Source organism: Nicotiana tabacum, chromosome 8 (genome assembly GCF_000715075.1).
Source record: "Nicotiana tabacum cultivar K326 chromosome 8, ASM71507v2, whole genome shotgun sequence".
Taxonomy (NCBI): domain Eukaryota; kingdom Viridiplantae; phylum Streptophyta; class Magnoliopsida; order Solanales; family Solanaceae; genus Nicotiana; species Nicotiana tabacum.
In genome coordinates this window covers 191,196,098-191,222,587 of record NC_134087.1, presented here as the reverse complement: position 1 = coordinate 191,222,587, position 26,490 = coordinate 191,196,098, and the positions used below count along the sequence as shown (strand labels likewise).

The 26,490-nt window shown below is 35.0% G+C and overlaps 2 protein-coding genes across 2 annotated transcripts; one reads left to right on the top strand and one right to left on the bottom strand.

Moving 5' to 3' along the window:
- The first annotated feature begins 364 nt into the window (after positions 1-364).
- On the top strand, positions 365-7,748 carry LOC107769859 (zinc finger CCCH domain-containing protein 13). Its single transcript, XM_016589117.2, has 11 exons — positions 365-671; positions 2,382-2,492; positions 2,769-2,802; positions 3,388-3,523; positions 3,674-3,730; positions 4,660-4,757; positions 4,843-4,914; positions 5,049-5,257; positions 5,869-6,044; positions 6,738-6,944; positions 7,366-7,748. Exons 1-11 carry the CDS (start codon positions 542-544, stop codon positions 7,423-7,425), a joined length of 1,290 nt encoding a protein of 429 aa, XP_016444603.1. The 5' UTR covers positions 365-541; the 3' UTR covers positions 7,426-7,748.
- A 929-nt stretch (positions 7,749-8,677) lies between these two features.
- LOC107769851 (peroxisome biogenesis protein 22-like) lies at positions 8,678-20,782 on the bottom strand. Its single transcript, XM_016589111.2, has 8 exons — positions 20,492-20,782; positions 17,688-17,924; positions 17,546-17,593; positions 16,241-16,297; positions 16,058-16,159; positions 15,157-15,213; positions 9,738-9,839; positions 8,678-9,032 (listed from the first exon to the last, which is right to left on the bottom strand). Exons 1-8 carry the CDS (start codon positions 20,582-20,584, stop codon positions 8,928-8,930), a joined length of 801 nt encoding a protein of 266 aa, XP_016444597.1. The 5' UTR covers positions 20,585-20,782; the 3' UTR covers positions 8,678-8,927.
- Between the last annotated feature and the right edge of the window lie 5,708 nt (positions 20,783-26,490).

Sequence of the window (26,490 nt, the reverse complement as noted above, 5' to 3'; positions counted from 1 at the left end):
AAAGTGATAATACCCCATCACATAATACCTACTAATGTAATCTATTAGTCCACCAAGCCAAAGAAACTATGATTTCAAGTTCAAAATCCAAATAAAAGCAAAAGAAAGGTCTACTTTTTTGAGAAAATAATATTATATAGGCGTTCTCAAAATAATATATAAAAAGATATTAAATATTTTATATATTTTTTTGAGTACTAAATATTAATAATTTTTAGCGCGGACGAAAAGTAACAAAATCCTTTTTTTTTTTTTTTTGGCACAAGGAGAAAGGAAGAAAAAGGCCGAAAAAAAAAATACGAGGCAAAAAAACCACGTGCGTTGTTTAACAAAACGATTTCAATACCTAGAAAATCTGTTTCCTCAGAAGGTATCCATTTATATCCATCCGTACGTGCAAGTGATTGCGGTGGTGCTATCCAAAATTAGGGTTTGTGGAACGCTAACAATCTCGATTTATCTATGTTTTATTGATTTAATTTTTGGAGCTAATTAGTCTGCTGCGTATACAACGACGATATAAATCCAAATAGAGAAAAAAATGGTGGAGAGGAAGCTGTACAAAACGAAACTATGCTTGCTTTATCAAAGAGGCCGTTGTCATCGCCAGAGTTGTTCTTTCGCTCATGGCAATGCGCAGCTCCGTCGCTTCTCCGATTCCCCTGCCGCCGGTAATTTTGTTACACTTCTCCATCACCACTTGTTTAACACTTTAACCATATTTTATTTCATTCCATAAAGGTTGGTATTTTTTCTATTTTTATTGACTATTCTGTATGTGGTTGAACAATATTCCCTCCGTTCCAATTTATCAGGTACGGTTTGATTGGCACGGAGTTTAAGTTTTTTTTTTTTTTGAAACTTGTGGTTTTAAACTAGCATTAGATATTTGTACGAGTGTTAATCAACTCATTGAGGGTAGAAGGGGAATTTTGAAGTTTAATTATTGCTAAATATAGAAAGATGATATTCTTTTTGTGGCAGATCAAGAAGGAAAATTTGCCACATAAATTGGGACAGAGGGGGTGTTTGAGATCAAGTTAAAAAAAGTGAGTCTTTGGAGTTGAAGAATATACTTTAAAACTAGCTTTTGCTGGTTGGTTGAAATTGGTGCTTTCTCTTGTTGATTGTGCCTACTGGTTCATTAATATTAGATTAAAGAGATGAAGAAGCTCATTTTGCATTTTGCTTCATTTGCTGATTCATGTTTGTTTCTTATGGTTAACACTCTTTAGAGTAGTATGTTGTAGAACTGTATATGCTTAATTTCTTTTAAGAGAAACAAAATAGGTGAAAATTACATCGGACATTAGGATATTTTTCTCCCTATTCGTGTCAGTTCCCATTTTGTTTGTCAATCATTTGCAAATAATTGGGAACTAGGAAAAGACTGAAAAATTTAAAATGAATGGAAATACTTGAGTCACCTAATACGGGAGCAGAGACCTGTCCATATCTCGATTCAAATTCTCATTGGATGTATGTAGTTTCTTTTTTGCAATTCTTTTTGTTTTCATTTTATTCCGAAGCTTGTTTGGCACTTCTCTGCTATGCGTTTTGGTTATCATTCAGTTTAAGAGAGCAATGTTACAGAGTTGAACGGAGAAATTTCACACTTCGGGTTATTCTATTGGACAGTGAATAACTGCCTATCAACTAACAGGTTTTAGTATTTCTTATCAGAAAGGAATTTGCTGGTTGCTTTATCTTTGTGCTGCTTATGGTATTTTTCTCAGCATCTTGGTTTATCATATTGCATATTGAAGCAGCAGTGTATGAGGGATCAGAATATGTTTCTCTGGGCATAGTCTCTTCCATATTTATATTTACTCATCTGCCAGCTTGATGAACCAATGAATGCTCTATCCTTGTAAATTCTTCACTCATATATTCCTTGAGAATATGGTGTTCCCTTCTTGTGACGTCTGTTTGAATGAATCTTCAAAGAGACCTCTTGGATGGGTATTTTGGTCCAAGAAGGCTTATTATCCTATATATCATCCAGTGGCTGGTTTAATACTTGTCCATTATACAGCTGCAAGCAGGAATCTATAGCAATATTTTTATACTGAGCTAGATGCAAGGATGTCTACTAGCTGTTCAGTTGGTTCTATGATATTTGAAGCTTTTCTGGATAAAAGCTCAAAAACTGGTATTCTACATATATGCATCATATGAGAGCAGTAGTTTCTATGGCTCCTTTTGGAACTCGCAGGAAGGCCGTGTAAATACTCACTGTTATGTTTCTCTTGTAGTTCGATGTAATGGTAAGATTAGCTTTATTATTGATTATTGGCGATTTAGTTGGTGCGGATTTCATCAATGTTTTGAATCAACAACTGTCTCCAGTTTAGTGTAAAAATTCAGTGTTCTCATTTCAGAGAGGCGGGATTTTCGCGGTCATGACTTGAGAGAGAAGCTTGATAGAAGGCGTTCTCCGGTGGGCAGATACTCCTCCGATAGAGATGCAAGAGAGAGACATGCATCCCATGGTTAGGCTTGCTTCTTTCACGATCACTTTCCTGTCATTGCTCCAATCCTTATAGACTTATTTAGTCTAGCTCATCTGAAAGGATGAGTTACGTGATTAAGGATATTCATTTCCATGGAAGTGTACTTATGTCACAGGATCATGTGAATATGTTGGCTAGATCTAGCCTTTGGTTCATGGAGATTTTGGAGCTAATACATTCCTCTGGTTTTCTTTCTCGGCCTTCTTTCATGGTCTGTTTCATTCACATAATATTTCCTTCCGATTTATTTTGCAGGGCGCAGTCCTACTGAGTCTCTTGGGAGGAGGAGGTAAGTGTATCAATATCTTGTGCGTACTTTATTTTAGGGCTTAGTCAGACAGGTCCATGTTGACAAATTACATACTCAGGCTTTAGATAGAAACCTTGAACTGAATTCAGCACTTAGAAATGAGCTGGAACCTGATTGAGCTTGAATCCATTTGCTTATGATTAATGTTAGATATGGAAATCGTAATTGCTACTTAAAAAGGTAAAATGGCAACTTATTCTGTGCGTCAGTTAGCTTTGTCTCGGAGGAAATGCTATAATCCAGTTTTGATAACTGTTTTCATACAGTTAATGAGATCACTGTAAAGAGACCTAAGGTTTTATTTTATGAAGGAGAACTCTCTTAGCAGCTTCCTAAGGCAGAATATTTAGCAGTAGAGAGGTTAATTGGATCTTCCTTATTTCTTGGGATTTCTGAACCCCTTCAGAGAGCATCATTGGAGAATGTGATGGTATTTCGTGATAAAGACAATATGCGAGTTTTCATATGATTAATCTATTTTCTTTAATCTTTCTATTATCTTGACCTGATACTTTGTCTATAATCATAATGTCTGACTAATACTAGAAAATTGGTATACTGCAGTGATAGAAAGCGGAAGATGAAACATCATTCGGAAGGTCAAAGTGATTTGTCTGGAAGTTTGAACATGTCGGCTGAGACAGAAGATCATGTGAAGGAGAAAAAACATTTATCTTCCAGTTCCGAAGATGTCCTTCAGGTACAGGGAGTAGATAACTCTAGCTCGCGAATAGCAGAGTTGATCAGCCCTTCCTTTTTTCTGCTCTTTTGGTGGGCTCTGTTTTATACATTTTATATTTGTATCTGATATATATTTTGTTGTGATTTCTGTCTATTTTTCATGTTGCAGCTTAGGCAGTTGCAATCCGAAATTGATATGTTGGATGACCAAAAACGCGAACTGGAGGTTGGTTTCATTTTTCTTGTCCAATCGGAGTATGAAAAACTTATACCTATTTTGTTAATGAATAGTAGTATCACAGCTCAGATGTAACATGTGTCTAAGCATGTACATGTTTGTGTCTCTACGGATAAAATATATATGTTTTTTCCTTTTCACATGTGTATCGCTAAGGTAAGGTTAAGATAATGAAGTAAGTGATTTTACCATCCATGTATCGGGCAATGCTGATATTTCCTTGTTGCTTTGGTCTCGAAGAAATGAAATGTCAAATGTTAACGAGAAGTGGGACTCTTTAATCGGAAGAACTTTAATAAAATTTGATGATCTTAAGGAACTAAGTTCCAATAGACTACTGCTAAACTTGTACTCATTCCTTGTTTGGGGGTATTAGTCTTGGCATCTATTTTCACTTCTTTAGAGTTTGGAACTATGAACATTAGGTAGGGCAGTTTTTAGCTCTTATTTTCTTACGGGCAAAGAAACCCGATGTCAAATAGAGGGTTTGTTAGTAAAGTTGGTTGTTATGTCATATATTAGCTGCTTAAAACGAAAGAGGAAGGGTACTAAGCTGCCAAAGAACACCTTGACAGTCCAGCATGACCCTCTTGGCTTTTGTTTTTTTTTCCTTCTTATATAAGCTATCTTCTCTTTCTCAAACCTTCAATCTTTTGTTCTAACTTATAGCAGTGATATAGATATTAGGAAAGACTTCCTCTTCTATCTTTTTACTCATTTGTCATCAGCTACATATAGAGGCTCTCATTGCCGTTTACTTGCTATATTTCCATATTCCACTCTCTTCTTTCTTCAACAGACTATTCTACTTTCTTTCTCAGTTCCTATTCCCTTTTCTTTAACACATTCTTTTGCTCTTTGCTCTAATATATCAAGTTTATCATCAATACTTTTCAATTTTGGTTGGAACATGGAAGATGTACCTTGAAAAGACAACTCGTCAGGCAGACAGTCTAGCTTCAAAAATTCAGGACCTTGAGATGGAACTTGTCAAGGAAAAAGAGGAATGTAAAAGGTTGTTATCTGTTCAAAATATTTTCACTTTGAGTCTGGATGTACCTTTTCCTTATGTCTGCCCAATCCCTGGCTTTTCCCCCCAGGATTACTTCGAAGATCAAGAAGTTCGTGGAAGCATACAACAATCACTCACGGTTAGAAGGTGAACTAAAAAGGTATTTTAATGATCTCTCTCCTTCTATTGACTCTCTCTCCACCTCCACTTCAGATTCTTGTCATCTAATATGTTAGGTCTATTTCTGTTTCTTTCGCTTTCTACGAACACTCAGTGGAGATAGTGCAATTGTAGGTCAGAAGCTCAGCTTCAAAAGCTCGCTAATAAACTCAGCTCAGATTTGGTCGGGCCCGTTGCAAGTGAAGAGGATTCGGCCATCAATATGAGTGATGGAGGGATGGCTGGTAATCAATTTAGCTCATTGGATGAGCCGCAGAAGAATACTTCACCCACCAAGAAAAGGCCGAGAATTCATCGTGAAGCTGATGAAACCTCAAATCAAGGTAATAAATGACAATTTATGTATAAGAGCGTAGCTTTTCAGACATGAATAAAATAACTGTACTAGTGCATCTTATCATAATCCAGGGCACTTAAGCTGACTTTTCTGATTTATCAACTTTGAGTGTGCTTGCTTATTTATATAATTGGTTTTCCTGAACAAAACTGCCAAAGACCTCAGTGTATGTATCGGTACCCTGTTTTATTGTTCTGTATATATAGTCGAAGTGGCTGTCGCAGCCTTGGGCTGAAGAACAACAACAACAAAAAACCTAGTGATTTCCCACCAGTGGGGTCTGGGAGGGTAGTGTGTGTGCAGGTCTTACCCTATCTTGGGCTGAAATACTTAATAATCAGCATTTGCTTCCTGCTCAGCTTTTACAAATTTCTTTTCTTCCTCATCTCCACAAAAGTCAGTCGACTGAAAATAGTGTTCTTTGCAGTCCTACTTAACCGTGCACAACATATGATTCACAGTCCTCAAAGCTCCCGTCCTTGTGAATATTAGATCCTACGTTATGATGCAAAAGTTTGAATCAGAGTTCATGAAGTCCCTCATTGTGAATTTGGTTTCTCTGACTCGTTTTACCTTTGGCAACTCGCTCTGTAACAGCTTCAACAAAAGGAAAAGGAAATGCTTCGCAGAGGATTGCTTATCCTACTCAGCTGAATAACGAGAAGAAAGAAAACACAGAGTTCAATTGGGAGAATGGGTATAAGACCCTAGTGGGTGAAGAGAAGTCCAAGAAGGGAATAAACTTCTCCAGTGACATGACTTTCCCAAACAAGGTGCTCCTTTTACATAACATTCGTGTAGCCCTGACCCTTTCCCCCAACCAAGAAAGTTAAAGGAAAATTGGCGCAGACACTTAAAAAGAGATAGGATGTCTCCTTTATCTTGGATAATGAATACAATTTCATTTTTACGTGGACAACTTTCTGATGCTCTTTGTTTTGTTGGCTTCTCATTTTGTTCTTTCAAAATTTTCCGTTACATTCATAAGCATCTTTCTAGACGTTCTGAAATCTGCATGTTCGTCATGATAAGTGCTTTACAATAAATTTACAAAAATGATATGGAATGACATGTGATGATTCAGATAATGGGAAGTAAAATGAAGTGACAATATGAGAGGATCACTTGTCAGAAAAGAGAAAGGGAAAAAAATCGTAATTGGCTGAAAAATATGGAGTGTGCATCAGTACTTCCCTCAATATGCATACGACTGAATTTGGCTATCATTTTTCGTTGGAAGAATGCAACTGTGTCCCATTTATTATTTTATTAATTTTGTGACACTATTCTTTTGCCTTTGGCATTTCTAGATTGAAAAGCAAAAGGTGTCTTACAGCTTATCCCTGATGGTAGTTGACCCAATTTCTATGCTGCAAACAACAATGCAAGATATAGCATCTTAGAACATTTTGTTCTCTTTCAATTGCTGTTGTGGAACTGAAAAATGCATTCTTCAAATTCTGCAGCCCAAAGCCTCTGATGTTGCTGTTGTTTTGCCATCAACCAGCATGGCCGCCCATGCAGCGGATGAAGATGTTGAAGTTGTTGAGATGGAGGAAAAAGTTGAAGTAGCTGGAAATGCTACAAGAGCTGGGAAGGGAACTCCTTCTGGTATTCCAGAGTATCCTTTTCTACCACCTCCTCCTCCTCTCCCTCCGGGTGCTTATTTGAAGGTACGATCCAATAGTGAACTACATATGTAGCATGCGAATATATGGACTCGTGAGTTCTTTCTGTTTGAAACATACTTTGTGTAAAACTATCAGTGATTAAAGTTCTCTTTCGTTGGATTATGCAAAATAATAAAGGGGTGAGCAGGAAAACTGCGAGAACGGAAAAAAAGTATACTGTTCCCTCTTGGACTTCCTCCCCACCCCCACCACGAAGAAAAGGGCAGGCATACTGCATTGTAGTCCACAGATTCTTGCCAAAAGCTGCCAGCATTTTCTATACTCTTTAGTGCTTGACTATCTCCTAGTCCTTAATCTAGATACATCTTTTGTCAGGTTGTTTTGGATCTTGCCTTTTGTATATTGTTGTATCCATAAGCCTGAAGTTTTAATCTGAAGTGAGCCACTTGACTTTTGCTTGCAGTATAAGGGTGATACTGCGGAAAGGCTTGATGAAGAGACGGTGGAAGTGGATATTGTTTAGCATAACGATCAATAAGCAGCTGGTGCACAGATGTAGAGGAATAGAGCTAATGAGCTGGAAATGATGATCGGCTTATACATACAAGTTTTCAGGATTTTAAATTTAAGATTATTATCAACAGGAAAAATAACTTAGATAACGCTTTTGAGCTTGATTTAGATGAGGAGAGCAGATTTCTTTTTGTATAGCAGGTTGATAATAATAGTTTAGAGTCTCTTAATCTTCGCCTATGCAGCAAGCTCCTCGAATGTTGCTGGGGTTTGTTGGTTTAAAATGTGCTACTCTGAAGTCTTAACAGGAGACATGCTAAATAATCCCGAAAACGATATACTACTATCTTTCTAGTATAGGTAGGACGAGTGATCAAGTCCGCTTACCTTGTTTTTGAAATATCATTTTGCAAGGAACAAATTAATACTCCCTTAGACCCCCCACCCTCCCCTCACCTTCCTCCCCTCCCTCAATTTATGTCACACTATTTGGGAAGGATAATTCTTGATTAGGGAACAATTTAATCTTCAATAACATGATGTTATAGCCACAGAAATGTCACACTCCAACAATGTTGCTCGGAAGGAGTAACGTAGCATAAACAAATAACATTAACAAATTACATAATTTTGAGAATATCAACTACTGTACCAATTCCATGGGTCTCGGTTCTCGGGGGTTATAGGAGCAAAGAGTTAAGAAGCATAAACTAATCTGGCAAATCAGAATCTGGCTCATATGTTCCTTATTTGTTTTGCTTTGGCTTAATATTGAATACTTGCACAATCATCTATATATACGTATATATGGCAGAAGTTCATATGTATATTTGGATAACACAAAATTCACACGAAAAGAAGGATTATAAATATTATTCCCCCCGTTCCAGTTTATGTGAACCTATTTCCTTTTTGGTCCGTTCCAAAAAAATGACTCCTTTCTAAATTTGGTAACAATTTAGCTTAAGCGTACAATTCTACCCCTAATGAGAAGCTTTTATAACCACACAACTAATCTGAGCCCCTTTTTGACTTGTTTAGGACCACAAATTCTAAAAGTCTTCATTTTTTCTTAAACTCCATGCCCAGTCAAACAGGTTCACATAAATTGAAACGGAGCGAGTATATACTCGACGGAATTCGTCGTTCAAGAGATTTTCATTCAGGCAATAACCGACAAAACTTGAATTAAGTTCGTGCAGAGATTCTGATCTGTCATACTTTTCTTTACCATGCGATGAGCCTACCATGTGGAGAAGTACTTGGATACAATACAGCGCCAGGTTTGACTTAGGAAAGAGTAATACAATACAACCATAAAAGGTGATCTATTCTGAAGATAACATAGTAATATACAAAGTATGCCCCTTGAACCTCAAAACTGAAGCATATACCAGAAAAGGATTTAAATGCGATTAGATATGAACTTTAACAGCCCAAAGTTGAAGAGGAAGGGCGAAAAGACAGACCTAAAATAAACGAAAACATGTTAGAGCTCTTCTGGGTTTGCATCTAAACAGTTCCAAAAAACTGCTCCAAAGATGTTGAACTGAAGACATTCATGGCTGCTCTTTCTGGCTTGGTAGGTGAAATGTGTAGCTCATATTTGATAAATCTCTGCAATCAGTTTGTATTAACACATTAAATATATAAATAAAATAAAACGAACTAGGATCTGCAAAGCCCCACTGCCATTTAAATGACTATATAACATTTGACATTCCAATTCTGTTTTCATCTCACTACCCTAATGGAATGTCCTGTGTAGAAAACAGTGGTCTGAAAATCCAATATCTTATAGGTCTAAACTTGAGTTATAAACAGGCAAGAGACAAGTAACTGTATGTGTTCGTAAAAGACATCCACATTGACAGATTGGAAATTACAAGGCTGAACTTGCACCTTTTCTAAAACGCGAAGAAGAAAGAACATAAAATTGATAAGCAATTTGCTTTGAATCATTATTATTAATATAAGTGTATAACAGACGGTGAAGTTGTTTCCTTGGGAAAAGAGATCTACCTAATGCATGATAGATAAATGGATGGATTCAGTGTTTGATGATACTTCTTACTTTTTCAACTCATGAATTAGTACATTTTCTGACAACTATGCCTCAATCCCAAACAAGTTGGATCCACTACATAAATCCTCACTTCTCCATTTAAGCTCGACTCATGTCATCATCATACCAAATAAAATTAAGAGCGAAAAATAAGTTATATTGAAAAACAAGTAAATATTAGTACGTTTCTGATATATAACAAAAAAAACTAAGATGATGGGACGCTCATGTTATCAGTCAAAGGAAACAAGGAGTACCGCCAATTGAAAAATGATTTCCGGATTTGTATCTATATGCCAATCAGGTTCCAGTTGTCGGACAAATGATGTTCGCCCATTCTCAGTGCTACAAAAGAGAACCTGCATGCATAATACAAGATATAATGCATACTACAAGAAGAAAGAGGATCTTTAGAAAAATAATAGAGGTTAAAAAGGAAGCTGAGACATCAATTCAACTGTTGCATCTTATATCAAACATTCAAACTTTGACAGCTGGGATACTAAATCAATTTTGTACAACTCAATTAACCAGTCATTACGTTACTCCGCCTGCCATTCATTCAACCACAATTCCCCCCCCCCCTTGTACTTAACATATTCATATCATGACCTGACGCTTTCCCCTCTTCTCAGCATTTCCCACGCTCTTTTTTTTTTTGGATAACCATGGCGTCCGAGTTAGATGGCGCGCACCTCAACTAATTTTAACTTGCTACCTCACACCAGTACATGGATAACTCTGCCCATCAAGGCTTGGACAAATAGGAAGAAGTGATCTCCACTGGATATGAACTTGATACCTGCTTCATTAACGGATTAACGACTAAGCTACACCCTTAGGTGCAACACTGCGCATGCTCTGCATCATTCAGCACACTTACTCTTACCATCTTCTACAATACTGATTGAGCTTTAGGAGCGTTGGAGAAGATAACAACAATCTATTAATATAGAAAAGGAGAGGCAAATTCATAATATTGTGCCAAGTGTCAAACCGAAAAATCGACACGTGTCAAGATTTAAGACAAAATTCCAATAAGCTTGGAGATTCAAAAAAATTATAATTTATAAAATTAAAAAGTTATTTTGAAGCTTTTAAAGCATTAATATGTTTCAGTTATTTCCCTTAAGAGTCCCACGTTTGTGCATATCCATGAGTCCCACGTTTTTTGGACTCCCATGCTTCTTCATCCACGATCATCTATTCAAATTTTTGGACTCCCACGTTTCTTTTATCCGGATGAAAAATACCCCACCATCCTCTTCACAAACGTGGGCATCAAAACCTAACTCCATAACTTAGAAACTGTCTCCTAAACTAATAATGTCTCAAACGCCTCCGCCAAACCTTACAACTCAATTTTTCAGATCACTACGTTTGAAGAAGCAGTTTTCTTTCTCTCAACTTCCAAAATTCTAACATAACCCTAATCAAAAATAGAATCCACCAAAAATCAGTCTCTCGATTTCCAAAATTCTAATCAAAATCCACCAAAAGCTTACAAAAATAGCGATGCAAATCATTTTTGAAGAGTTTCAAAATTTGGTCTTGAATCAAACTTTGATTGCATCTCCTCTATACATGAATTTATATCAAAAGAAAATAATCATGGAAGGTATCTAATTTTTCCGTTTGCCATTTTTTATTACATAGAAAAATCAATTCTAAAATCTGGGTCTATCAAATTTTTATATATTTGTTAACATGTTAACCACGTTTTTAAAGTAATCAGGATCAATTACTATTCTTATTCCATATTTTTTTTATTTGGTTTCGATTTTGATGACAAAATTTGATTTATGAGATTGTCATGAATTTTTCTGTTAGTAGCAATGAGTACTTTGTTTAAGATTGTTGTTTTTACGTTGGTATATATGTTTGAAATCTTTCTGCTTAACAACCTAAATACTGGTGCGTTACAATGCGTCAAACAAATTAAAAGGGTATAGAAGAATGGTTCGCTTTTATAGACCCTTTTTGATGTTGGGTTTTCAGTTTCAGAAGTTGCGATGAATCCATTCGTTTGTAATGTCATTCAAGTGGCATGGTTATATACAAGTTTTTAAGAGAGAAGACTCGAATTTGAAAGATGCAAACAATTATTGCTTCACTATAAACCACTCTACTATTGTTGCTTTTGCTATCGGTAAAAAATACACCCCCAATTTTTACCTTTTTCTTAATTTAGGTTTTTTCTCCTGCACTTGATGTTATGACTTTTTGATTTGTTTTTGCGTTTGTTATATAGAAGAAATTATTTGATTTGAAAAATTTATCTATGTTATCCATTATTCTTGATTTGTGTTGACTAATAGCAATAAAGTTTGCATCTTTTTATTATTTTGTGGTCCATTTTAAAAAAATTTATCAAACTTTTTATGTAATTTTTTTCTCTATTGGCAATAAATTGAAGGTGTTTTTCAGTCTTCACTTTAGATTGATTTCGGAGACATTGAATGTGGTCGGAGCAATATTCGAACATTTTCATTATTTTCATTATATGTCTACAGTAAATGGGGAGGCCCTTGAAGCTTTCTATTTGTATAATGTTATCAAACATATAATGTGAATGGAAAGGGAACATGTGTGTAAACCTCTAGAAGACATTTATGGCAGTTAGCTATGCTCAGTTTGGGATTTTGTTTGGAACTCTCATGGTAGTTTTCACATTTGTACCTTTTCTGTGTAGCTTTCTATCTGTTAGCTCTTTTATGGAATTTGTTTGGGATTTTGTTTCGCATATGTTCAGTTTTAGAGTTGTAAAGGTCGTCAATATTTTGCAAGTTAATGTTCATGGACCCATTGTTGGTAAGAGAGCTTTAATGATTAAGCTAGAATAAGAAAACAAGTTCGTATGTGGAAGACATCATAAGCAAGATGAAGCATGAGGAGCACAATTCTTATCAGCTATGGGTCATTGGGTTTCCTTTTGGAATGTGGGTGAACAGTCTTCAAGAGTTCTAAGGTTTTGGAATTTCAAAACCAATAAACTTTGAAATTTGGGTGAACAGGTTTGTGTTGTTCCCACATATTTTACTTCTTTTTTATGAAGTAACTTGCAACGTATATTGGTATAATCATGTAACGATCTTTTTGAGCATTCAACAGGGTATGGTTTCATTGAAAGATGAAATAGAGCAAGTAGAAGAGCAAGTTGCTAATCTATTTTATATCTCAACAATATGCAGAAAGTTGCGATTAGCAAGATGGATATGTAATCAACAAAATATTTGTTGTTGAATTGGAGGTTTACACACATGTTCACCTTAAACTTGGTAAATTCATGGCTCATAGTGATATACTATCTGTTCTTCCTTCATTATAACCTATTTTGACATCTGCTCTAAGTCCATGGTAATAAATATCCATCATGTATGGTTAAACTTACAGAGGTCGGCAATCTTTATGCAACTTTAAAAAATTGGTCAAATTTTCCTTTTTTAATTAATTGATTAACTTCCTTTCCAGATTTTGCATTTCTCGATAATGCCAATCCATTCACTGGTCTGAGCCATTTACCTAGCTAATGTGATGCTTTCCTTCTGAAAGTCAGGAATGGTGATTTAGTTGCTCCATACTTGAGATTTAGCAAACGATGAGTTATTTTTCCTCTTATATAATAATACATAATATGAGGCAATATTTCACCTGTTGAAACCGTTGCAGGTATGTTTGATAGGATATTGTGCTGAAGGATCTTTGTTCTAAGTATATAAGTACGCTGGAAATGTGGAATTCTTCTAAGATTCATTGCACGCTTTTGCTGCATATTTTGCTCCTAAAATGCAGAGAGACTTGCGAAGGCAGGTCCTGGTTGGTTGGTCCGAAAAGTCAGAATCATCGGTAGAAGATGATGTAGCTTGGATTGAAGGGGCTACCTTAATTGCTTAGTTAATCTAACATAGGGAGCCATTTCTGCTAGAAGTTGAATTAATTTGGTGTTAATTACTATTTGATGGTGGTGCATATAGAAGGATGGTTATGTTTTTTTAGATTTGGGTTTGTTTAGTTAATTGAACAGAAAGTGGTGGTTAGTCTCTTGGAGATCAAGGAGTATCCAAAATCATTTTTTGAATTAGGGGATTAGAGGTCCTCTAACTAGAGTTCCTATCCCTTTCATTTTGAAATACAACTCTCTTTTCATGAAACTATTTTATTTGTGTTATTATTTCTTCCTTTTATGTTTTGCGTTAAGACTCGTTTTGCTTATACTTACAGAAAGTCTGGAAGGCTTCGACACTATAATTTTTGCTGTGGTGCAGAAAGAGTTCAAACATATATAGTTAGAACTTGAGTAGGTTTCATATTCGGTCAGCTTCTTTTTATATGATATGCTTCAGTTTAGTTGGATGTTCAGTTTTAACGAAATTAACTGAAGTTTAAAGAATCCTATTACTATTTTGGCTTTTTGGAAATCGGTAAATATGGCTTCTATTTGTTTATGAAATTTTGTATTAAAAGTATAGTGTTATCAAACATATATGAAATTAAAGGCTTTTGACATAATGTAAGATTATTAATTTTTGTTAATGTCAATATCATAGATATGACAAGAACTTTTTTTGTTTCCATATAAAACGAGTAATTAAGATCGTGATATGATATTAAGTGTCAATTAAAATTTTCAATATAAATTTCTATTGAAGTATACATAATTTTAAATATATCAACGCGATACGACAACTTTTTTTTTTATTATATCAAACAAATAAGTTTCTAACTTTTTTACTATAAATTTTCTTTGATATCGGCCGCGCATCGCGCAGGTACGAATACTAGTAAGCTCTAGAGAGAAACATACCTTAATCCTTAAAAAAGATATTACAAAAATTTCCCTTTTCTTTTATTTTGTGTAATAAACTACATTATATACATACAGACAAGTTTGTCCTTTGTAGTTAATTTTAGAATTTTTTTTCTTCCACGTGTGCAACAAAGTACCTTATTTTATTTTAAAGAAACTATCAGTCTATGCATGCATTTACTCTTTTATGCACCCAGCAAATTTAAGATACACCACTAACAAAGAATGATGAAAAGAACAAAATGAAAAAATATGATACAATATATATCTATAGAGAAATCTATTTCAGTACTCCCTTTCAATTTCTTTCTTTTTCACTTTGCAATCTTCCATGTTTTTATTTGCATTTTTATGTTTATACATTAAGTGTGTAAAGCCTAAATGAAAAAGTTGCAAATAGGATGGTAAAATTATATTCATGATCCAATACAATATGAGAATGTAGTTTTGCCATACAGAAGAACAAAATTAAAATATATGGGTTAAACTTAAACTTGTCCACCGATAAATTCAATTATAACTTTGTTACACAATTTAAAGAATGGGGATTAACGTAGTACTTCTACCAAAAGGAGACAAAATATATCTTTTTCTCCAGAGCAGAGGAAATGTCAATACCCCAGGTTATGAGAATAAAGAGCACACATCCAAAATCTATAGGCAAAACAATTGGAAGAATAGATCATCTTGATTTTTCCAGGAAGAGGATACCAGTTTGCAGACGAAGGAAAAGTGTTTATGGAGGCACGGTTTAGATTAAAAGTTGAAGACAACACCCATTGTAAAACAATCACACTAACAAGAACTCCATGAAGGTATTATAAATGGATTTCGACTTCCTATGGAGTTGAACAATGATTAGTTGTTACCTTGTCTTTGACCATGCTTAACACTCCAGCATCTTCTAAAGCCACCAGGACGTTTTTCTGCAAATATTCGATCATTTCATGAATATGTATAGAAAGAAGTTCGTTGATATACACATGCAGATTACTCATAGACAATGAATGGATCAACACAGCGCCCACCATCAAGATGCACTGTACCCATGATAAGTGGGTGCTAAGAAATGAATCGCGCACCAAATATGAGAACTTCAAGAATACAAGAACTAGTAGACAAAACCAGGCATTACGAAGTGAAAGTCCAAAGGAAACTCAAACATGGTCATTGTATCTAAAGCTTGGCTCTTGCTCAGGAGTTTAGTTTGACTTCCACCAAAGAAAGCTTTAAATTATGCAGATTAGTAAGTAAAAATATAGTACTAAACAAGTAAATGATGAATTTTGGTTAATGTGTGATGATTATTGAATGTGACATCAGTTTTCCGAGAAAAACAAAAGAAGAGAGTAGTGAATTGCTCAGGGAATGACATTCCACTTGACTGAACTATTAAGTAAAAGGTATACTACCAAAGTTGAGCTTATCCGTGATTCTTAGAAATTAAGCAAGCGTAATCGGTGCCTAAAGCAACATATTGGCAACTCGATTTTTAGAGTCACCTAGACTTGGCATCAAAGAGACTAATTTGTCTTTTTAGATTTTAAATTTAGCAATCAGTTCAAAGAGTGAGTTTTATTTAGTATACAAAGCAATCAACGATGTCAGCCTTTCCCTTTTCATTTTGAAAGAGGCATCAAATGGCATTCTGCCACCCACTATTCTTTCTGAATCAGGCAATAAATATATTAAATAATTAAAGGGACTGGATCAGTAGCAATTACTAATCGACATACAGATGTAATATAACAGAGTGAGCAGCGCACTAACTTCACTTTCATCATCAAGTACTCTCTCCATAAGATAAAGGTCACCAAATTTGGTGATTTCAAGTAACACTTCCAGCACGGAGGATCGGATAGTTGCTTGTTTCTGCAAAGGACAAAGTATAAACCTTGTCAACTGCATGTTGGCAACTGATGCACTATCAACAAATGAAATAATAATAATAACCTGTAGTTCCTCTGGGCTAGTTTCCTCCAGGATTACTCCAAGCAACCGACATGTTACCTGTACAGTGAAACAATATCCAGATTTTCTAAGTTATTTGTGCTGCTGTGATACAAAGATAAAAAGAAGGTATAAATGGACTTTAACGATGCCAAGAAGAATCGGGAAAGCTTGACCAGATACGATTTGGTCGAGTAGCAGATGCTTTTTTAAATTGAGGTAGAGACCACCATCATGCTCTCAAATATTTCTCGTTGTGGTTATCAATAAATTACTTGCATTATTTTAACTAGGTTCTAATAAGACTACCAATTAAAGGATAAGATTGGTAAAACACGCCATTATGCACATTGCGCGTGCTAGGGTAGGCTTCAACACAAACTTAGTTAAGAACAAAATACAACAAAAGCAAAGAGTCCATATAATATGACGTCGTTATTGTTGTTAAATTTAAATTAAGCGTGGGCGATGTTGTCCACTTAACATTCCCGTCTTATCCATAATGATATGACTTGTTGGGACCCACTTGATATAAAAGTTTATGTTTTTACAAGGAGAGAAAAACTGAAAAGATAGGTGGAACTCTCACGAGTCACGACCACTCATTTAAAAGAATAATTTTGGTACTTTGCAAATACTGTATTTGCCTTACATGTCAAAAGTCTTATTTAATTTCTTAAACTTCGGGCCCAACAAAACACCTTCACATAAAATGAGACGAAGTATAAAGCTATGCCTCCAACTAATTATAGAAGGCGTCCAATCTGTTGAACCTTCCAAACTATACTTCAAGGCACAAAAATTTGATAGAACGAAGCCCTTTATTCAATAACTAATTTAACCTATTTGCACACAAATCAAAAACTATCTCGAGAATTTAAGCAACCATTTGAATAACATTTGGAAATAGTTTGCGAAAACTTTAGATGCGTTTGACTGGTTCTTTTTGTGTTTTGTGAGAGGAGAAGAGTTTCTTGAAAACATTCTGTAAAAACACACTTAAATTACCACTTCAAAGAAACAGTATTGCAAAAGACTTTTTGCAAACAGAACCTGAATATATTTGAAAAAAACAACAATTTGATCTTTACTTCTAATTTTTTCGGCATGTTCTGGAAAAAAAAAATCATGGCACCTAAGAGAATGGAAAATTTCAAATTTAGACAAACAAATTCCACCCATGATCTCAAAATATTCTTAGATTAATATTATGTATGTTAGACATCAAATATTTACTTGGCATCCATGAGCCTTGGGGATGGTGGAAGAAAAAAATGTTAAATAAATAGCAACAAAAGAACATTATACCTTCCTCCCCTCACTCAGTCTCTGCCTAACTATTTGCCCGAGTGTTGGCTGCAAAGCAATTAGTAGAAGGTCACTTATCCACCAATTATATTTGGATAATCCAAATTAAGGGGGTAGGGGCCGAAGGATAATCTCTTTCTACCTTTACTGGCTGAAAGAACTCATCAATAACATTTTGTGTACTTGAATCCTCTGAAGAAGGGCTAACTCCTGAAGTTTCTACATTTGCACTTAAATGACTGTTTACACCAGAACTACCAGGTGTAACAGCTTGTCGTTTAGGACGCCTCCTCTGTGGTCCACTAGGCGATCTCAATATTCTCCATGTAAAAACTATTGCAAATGCAAGACCTGCTATAGCTCCTACAGATCTCGAATCCTGCATTTACATCAAATAGCTGTTACCATCTAAGAGAAGGTAGTACAACATCTAAAACATCTTTCTTTGGAATGCCATAAAAAAAAGCGATTATTGCACTACTTCTTGTATAAGAGAAAGATTATATCTGCAAACAATTAGATAAATGGCAGTTTATTGGTTGTGGATTGCACAAATTGCTGATTCAACGTATGTTGCCTTCCTCAACTTTGTAAGTGGTGGAAAAGATTCAGGCATCACACTTTAGAAGCCCTGAAACTCTAAATTGTGCAGTCATCTAATTTTACACTCTGCTACTGCTCAGGCAGTGTGGTAGTTGTATTAAAATTATGGAATATATTGGGCTAATGCCAAAGTCAATGATTTTCAGAAAATTCGACCCAAACTGATAAAAAAAGGTATCATTATGTTGTCAAAGTTAAATGCGTAGAAAAAAATTAATATTTGATGGAACTTTAACTACTAAGAGGAATTAAACAGCGGATGCTAGTAAAGAAATAATGAGGAAAGAAAAGATTTATATAGGTAACACAAGAAAAATAAGTACAAAAGGAAACTACAATTATATGGATAAATGAACTAAACAACAACAACAACTACTACGCCTCAATCTCAAACAAGTTAGAGTCAGCTATATGAATCCTCATTAACCATGTTCCCAAGTTAAATCTATCTCAAGCCAACATTACAGAAAATAAAAATAAAGCTGAAACTATAATTTCTCTTTATTGCATACTGATATAATATTCTCTAATAGGGGAAAAAGATTCCTAGAATGCATATGAGGTAAAGTAGACGTATTATCATGATTAAAATATATTTCTAACTACTAGATACCACCTATAGAGCTATTCGTCCTCCAATGAGCCCTATCTTTCACCAAGTCTGCATTGATTCCAAGAGAATTTAGGTTTTTTATCACTTCTTTCCATGTGAGTTTAAGCTTTATCTCGTCCCCTTTTAACACCTTCACTAACCATGATTTCGCATCTAACGACCAGAGCATTTAGATGTTGACACTAGACATGACCAAGCTATCTCAAGCGACCTTCTCTTATTTTATACTTAATATGTGCTATTTTGCACCTTCTAGCGAATGTTGTGATTTTTAACCTTAGACTAATCTATACGAGCGCATGTCCACCTTAGCATCCGTATCTCAGCGATACTCATCTTGTGGATGTGTTGGACTTTAGCAGCCCAACATTCACCAGATATAACATTGCTGGAGTTATAACTATTCTATAAAGCTTACCTTTCATTTTGGTAGGCATTTTCCTATCACAACACCCCAATAGGACTTCTCCATTTCAACCATCCAATTTTGCTTCTATGTTTAATAGCTTCATCTATCATTTCAAGTTTTGAATTACGCGCCTAGATATCTGAATTATTACACATTTAGGCATCATAATCCCATCTAATCTCACATGAACTTCATTCTTTTTATGCTGACTAATTTGCGGTGCATATAATTCAATCTTCTTTTTTCATAAAACCCTTACTCTCTAAAGTGTTTCTCTATAATTCAAGCTTTTGGTTAGATCACCCATAACTAGTATAAAAGAGTATGGGCTCACTCTGATCGTTGGCTGATATCTTCTTTCATTTCGTAACCCAGGCATCTTTTTATGCTTTTTTGTTAATAATATTCCACTTTCTTCAAAAAAACTGTATGGACTTAATGGCGATCCCTAGTGTAAATCCACGATTATGGGAAACTTTTTATCTCATACTACTGCTCTTACGCTAGTAAGAATTCCTCCATACATGTCTTTTATGGTATTTATCTATTTAACATGAATTCCTTTCTTCTCCAACACCCATCAAAAGATCCTTCTTGATATTGCATCCGCTTTCTCCAGCTCAATAAACACCATGTGTAGATCTTTCTTCCTTCACGATAAAATTCTATCAATCTTCTTAGCAAGCAGATTCTCGGTCAATCTTGTAATTTTCCTAAGTTTACACTCTATCACTCTTTCACGAAGTTTTATCGTATGACTCATAAGTTCAATCATCAATGCCGCAATAGTTTCTACAATTTTGAATATTTCCTTTGTTCTCCCCTCTATAATTCCAAGTGAACAACAAGTTCTTGACGTAGTTAATTCTTTTGTTTTATGTTTCTACTGATATCTAACCTAAATGGGTCTTTTAGGTCCAATTCCACCAACTTTTGTCCAGACAATTAGCATACTCATTAGTCCCTCTATGCCAGCACTAAATCATCACCTAAACAAGGTGAATCTGGGGTCTACTTTCAGGGTTTAAGTATGCCTCATTCGAGCCTTTCATAACACTGATTATTACTGAATTATTCAGTAAAACTATCCGACTTCTCCAATTTAACACAGTAAAACTATCTGAATCCTCACAAATAAGTTATATGCTCTAACAGTGCATAGGTATCATAGGCGTAATTTAATTAACCTGATTGTGTAAATACTTTTTTCACCGGTAGTGCATAGAACTTAAAATCTTAAACATAAGACAAAAATATAAATCGATTCCTTAATTAAACAAAAAAGAAGGCAAAAATAAACTCGAAAGAGATAGAATATAACCAGGTTTTGGAAGAGATTAGAAACTTTGAGGGTGAGAAAAGACCCAAATCGTTTCATGAGCTGGAAGAAATCGTCCTTGGAATTATCGGCCATAACTTCCTGAAGACTTCAAAATTGATATAGAATTCAAAGATTCGACGTGGTAGTGAGTTGGTTTTGCGGAGAAGATGAACGACTGATCAAGCTCTAGGGTTCATTTTCATTGCTCTCCACTGTTCCAGAATCTTCTAGATTGATAGAAAGTAGAAATGGATCTTGCAGAGGAAGCTTCTATGGAAGAAAGAAAAAACAGAGAAATGTTTTAAAGGGGTTTGTTTTTATGGATAGTTATATGTTTCGAGTTACAAGTTAAACTCCATTATGAAACACAACGTCTACTCAACAATCTCTTTTTTTTTTTTTTTTTTTGGCTTAAACTAGTAGTCGTACTCGCCCAATGCTGATTAATATTAAAAAATATTAATTAAATAAAATTATAATCGGGCGTATTTAAACATATTAAATCGTATTGCTTTTATAAATTTTAATGGTATTTGTCCGTACAATATACTCAATAATAAAATCTCTATTAAATTAAAAGGATTTGTACAGTCATTGAATAGATTTTTTGTTCTATATTTTCTTTGTTATATTATCCAAGGTTTAGTATTTTTACATTGTCAATAGAAACTATTATTAGCATATTATGTTGTTTAATATTTTTGTCTGCTCACTTTATTTTTGTAATATAAGAAAAGATATATATATTTTATTAATCTTGAAATATTTTTTATTTTAAATCTTATTCTGTTGTTCTCAATTATCTAAGGTTTAATAAATGAAATCTCTATTAAATTAGAGGGACTTATATAGCCATCGAATAACTTTTTTATTCTATACTTTTCTTTATTATATTATCCAATATTTATAATTGTATTGTTAATAGAAATTTTTATTAGCATATTACTTTGTTTAATATTTTTGTCTACTATTTTCCTTTTGTAATATAATAGAAGATATATATTTTATTACTCTTGAAATATTATTTTATTTTATTTTATTGATACCATTTGCACCAGGATCTAATTGGCTGGCGGTAATCCGCACGGCCATCCAGATCTAGCTGCTTTAGTACATTTAAAGGTTGGCGGAAGACCGCACGACCAGTAAAGATTCGAAATATACGGGAATTTTATTATAGTTTTAATGACTGTATGGAAGGATCTATCCTTTTACCCAAGCAAGGGGCCTGTCTAGGTCCGATACATACTCTTATTGAGCCCATGTGTCTAGCAGTTCTAACTGTGAAAGGGATAGCCCTTTTGACAACTTCAGCGGGCTTTAATGTCACAGCTGGCTAGACGTAGCCACTAAGGCAAAACCAATAAGAGTAGTACCAGAGTCGACTGTACCACAATCTTGGAACCAAGCCAAGAAACTATATTAAAATTCCTTTATATTTTGAAAGAGTCTGGATTCTCCATGGTTAATATGCAAGAGAAACTAGTTCTTCAACATAGATATGAAAACGCTTAGCCGGACATAGTCACGACTCAGAATTTTCATTAATCGAACCAATCTGCTCAGAAATTTCTTTTCCCTTTTCATTTGAAGATTCGGAAATTCCTTTAGCCGAAAAATCAGTTATATTTGTTATTCAACATGTTGAAAATTAGTTATTCAACATTCGTTCTTTTATTTGTACCCAGTTCGGTTTACCCGGAACCTCTACTCAAAGTAGGAAGAAGAAGAAAAACAGATATCATAGGTATCCTAACCCGGATAGCCCGTATAAGAAAAAGAGGTCTAGATATAAGTCTAAGGAAGAGCGTGATACTAGAAAAGCGCATCGGAAATCTACTCGATTTACGAAGAATAGATCAAAGAGAGATCTCGCTGATATTAAGTGTTATAAGTGTGGAAAGTTTGGTCATATTGCTCCAAATTGCAAGCTTCAAAAGCTAAAAACCTTAGAACTCGATGATGAGTTACGCGATAAGGTTTATAGCTTGTTATACACTTCAGGATCAGAATCTGACTATTACTTTGAGACTGAATCTGAGGATGAAGTTGATTTAATTGATTTATCTGATAGTGATAAAAATGTTGATACTTCTTGCGTAACTTGCAAAGGTGATATTTGTACTTGTGATGATGACGAATTTTATAAATTGCAATCATAATTTCATGATTTGAATATGAAAACTATTACATCTGATAATGTAATAGAACTTTTAAAAGAAGTTACCGATGAAAAACTTTGTGAAAAAATTATTAATTTAGCTGCAAGTTCTAGTTCTAGTAGTTCAAAACCTTTTGAAAAATATAAGAACGAATTTGAACATTTTGCGCCTTATTCTTTGTCTGAAATTAATAAACGACTTCATAAGTCCAGTACACCTAACAGAGATGCTTCTTTTGATGATTTGAAAATCAAAATTGAGAATTTGAAAAGAGATATTAAGTCTCTTAAACAAAATCAAATGATTTGTGATCACCGGATTACTCAAATTGAGAAAAATAATTCTCTAACTGATTTTCCAACTGATTTTTTGGCTAAAGGAATTTCCGAATCTTCAAATGAAAAAGGAAAAGAAATTTCTGATCAGATTGATTCGATTAATGAAAATTCTGATATGTTTTTAGGAATGATGCAGGTTTTTACGACTCATAAGTGGTACATTAAATGTACTATCTTGATTGATAATACTTTCTCTCTAACTGATGTAGCAATGATTGATAGTGCAACAGATGTAAGTTGTATTCAAGAGGGTCTTGTTCCTACTAAATATTTTCAAAAGACCACTCATTTGGCCTCTTTTTTCCGCCCCCGCAAGGGGTGAAGGGAGTTTTTCCAATTAAAGGACAATCGAAACGGGATTTGTTTATTTATTTCAGAGTCGCCACTTGGGAGATTTAGGATGTCCCAAGTCACCGGTTTAATCCCGAATCGAGGAAAAGAATGACTCTGTTTAACAGTCCGCGAACCAGAAATCCGGATAAGGAATTCTGTTAACCTGAGAGAAGGTGTTAGGCATTTCCGAGTTCTATGGTTCTAGCACAGTCGCTCAACTGTCATATTCGGCTTGTTTATCTGATTTTTATACAATTATGAGCTCATGTGCAAGTTTTAACTCTTTACCGCTTTTATTATTGTATTTTTAAAAGAATGTGAACATCATTTAAAAAAAATATCTTTGGATTGCATCACATGAAATGCACCCGCAATCCGGAACACATTTTTATTCAATGTTTTGGGATTTGGATTGGGTCGCATGAAATGCACACCCGAGTTTAAGAAGGTAAGATTATTAAAATGCGCGCCTAAAGCGATTAGCGTATTATTATTCTGGGTAGGGCCGTGGAATTTTACTAAACGGCTCGTCCCGAAGTCTAAGTACTTTTACCAACACGTATGGAGGGCCCCGCAGCTTGTGCACTTTGTTTGTCGAGGCTCGTCTCATTCATTATTCTTTTAAAGAATTTGCAACGTCGTGAAAATGCATCTTAAACCACGTCACCATCAATGTACCCGTGGTTAGAGACATATTTCAACGTCGTTGAGATTTGGATTTGAGTCACATAAATGTGCACTCAAGTTTAGGGAGGTAACATTATTAAATACGTGCCTAAAGAGACTAACGCTTGGTTAATTTGGGAAAAAGGCCGTGAAGTTCGCTAAGCGGCCGATCCCGAGTTCTAAGTAATTAACACATACATTTTGTGAGGGCCCCGCAATCTGTGCATTTTATTTGGCGAGGCTCGTCTCATTTTTATTTAAAAGGATAAACCTACAGAGACTACATTTTTTCTATTAAGTTCGTCTCTAAAATAAAAGAAAATCTCCCAATTAATTACATGATAAAAAAAAGACGTAACTTATTAGTTATTAGTTTACGGCTAATGCAAATGGAAAATTGCAATCGAGTGTGTACAAAGAGAGATTGCTTCCGTTCTATATTCTATTATTTAATCACACTAGAACATGAGATTAACACATAATAATATCAAACACAAATTAACTATTCTTTGATTAATTTAAACTAACATTATTAGATGAAGGAGTTATTATACATATGCAACCCCGTTACTCATTAATCAGTCAACTACATTTTTATACAAAAAAAGGAAAATTTTATTCAAGCACAAATCTAAACGGGAGGAATTCAACAGGATAGCCTGGTCAATATTTCATTTCGCCTCAAGCCAAGAGTGTACAACTGTGTACCTGGAAATGACAATACAAGAAGAAGAGAAGGAGGAGTCAGCAACAGTAATAACACAGCAACGCAATAGCAACCCAACAACAGCAATTCGAACCAGATTCAAGGCTCAGAAAAATTTGAAGAAAACCAAACAAACTCGAGAGAACAGCCCCAAAAGTTTGTGAAAAGACTAAACAACAACAACCAATATTACCACAAACAGACGAAACAAGCGTGTATTAAACCCGAAACTAAACTCGTTTCTCACTTTGTTTTTGTTTTCTCTTTTTCAACTCTCCGACACTCTTGAGATTTTCAGAATGTCTTCCTCTTCCAAAAATCCTCTCTCAAAAACCTCTCCTAAAAATGTCCTCCCCTAAAATGTCCTCCCTTTCTATGTCAAAATGACTCTTATTTATAGCAAGACTCTTGTCTTGAACCACTAACCCGAAATATTTTCCTAATTGCATGCCTTGCCCCCACTACTTAATGTTTTTCTTATTTAATTCCCTTGTCCCCCATGCCTACATGTTTTGTTCCCCACTATATTAAACAACTACATTATTCCCCACTAACTTATGTCTTGTCCCCCACTATATTAAACAATTATATCAACCCCCACTACCTCATGTCTTGTCCCCCACCATGTACTATTTTAATATTATTAATGCCTAGTGGACGGAGCACTCAGATTAAATAATTGTTCAAATTTTCAATTCCAAAAATACCCCTCCGACCTTACTGAAATTACCATTTTACCCCAGAAAGTACTGCAATTTACCAATCTACCCCCATCAGCTATAACCAATTCACCTAATCAATTCCAACCAAAATACAACAAATATAATCAATTCCTAAACAAACTCAATCAACAAATCCCATGAACACAGATTGAATCATACAACATCAGATTAATGGGAATAAGTTAACCATATTGGGAACCAATCCTGGTTAACTTAGACAAAAAAAGAATGAGCAAGGAGACAATAATATTAACAACAAAAGTGAACTGAAACTACATGAATCACAATTAACCGAATCGAAATGCAAACTGAAATCTTATGATGAACAACAAAGAGCAGGAAACCAAACAATACACAAAATGAAATTATCCGAACCAACTCAATATTAGCAAAGATATTATATATTCTACAACTAATAATCACGAATGACAAACCAATCGAACTCAAAGTCGACTAAACAGAATTCAAAGAATTTTTTTACAACCAAGATTCAACTAAGAACGATTCAAACTCCTTAACCCATAATATTTAAACAGATTTTAGCGGCTCTTATCTTACTCACATATAGATCATAAAATGAGAAAGGGAGATGAGGTGGACCTTAAAAACCTTTAACAATCCGGACCTCGACTACGTATGAACTGTTTCGACGACCCCGACCAAAGCTCGAACAAACGAGATGGTGGGGTCTCGTTTTGGACTGAAGGCGACGAAAAAAGGTGAAGCAGTAGTGATGAGAATTGGTTTTGAATCAGATGCTTGACGAGGCAGCAACAACGCAGCAGAAGCAGATGTTGGACGAAACTGAAGGCAACAACAACGCAACAGGTGAGGTTTGTTGGCGGAGCTGCTGGTCGTTTAAACGGAGAAGATGAAGCAAACCCCACGTGCATGGCTGGAGCTCGAAGATGGCAGTGGTCGTTCGTGGCGGGGCTGTGCGACGAAGAAGACGAAGAAGCAACAGCAGAAGAAACAACAGCGGTGGAGCTTGGTGTTGAAGGACTGTGGTCGTTTGGTTTCGATGAGAATGGGGTCAGCTGGTCTGCTGAAGACGAAGCAAAAGAAGCAGTAG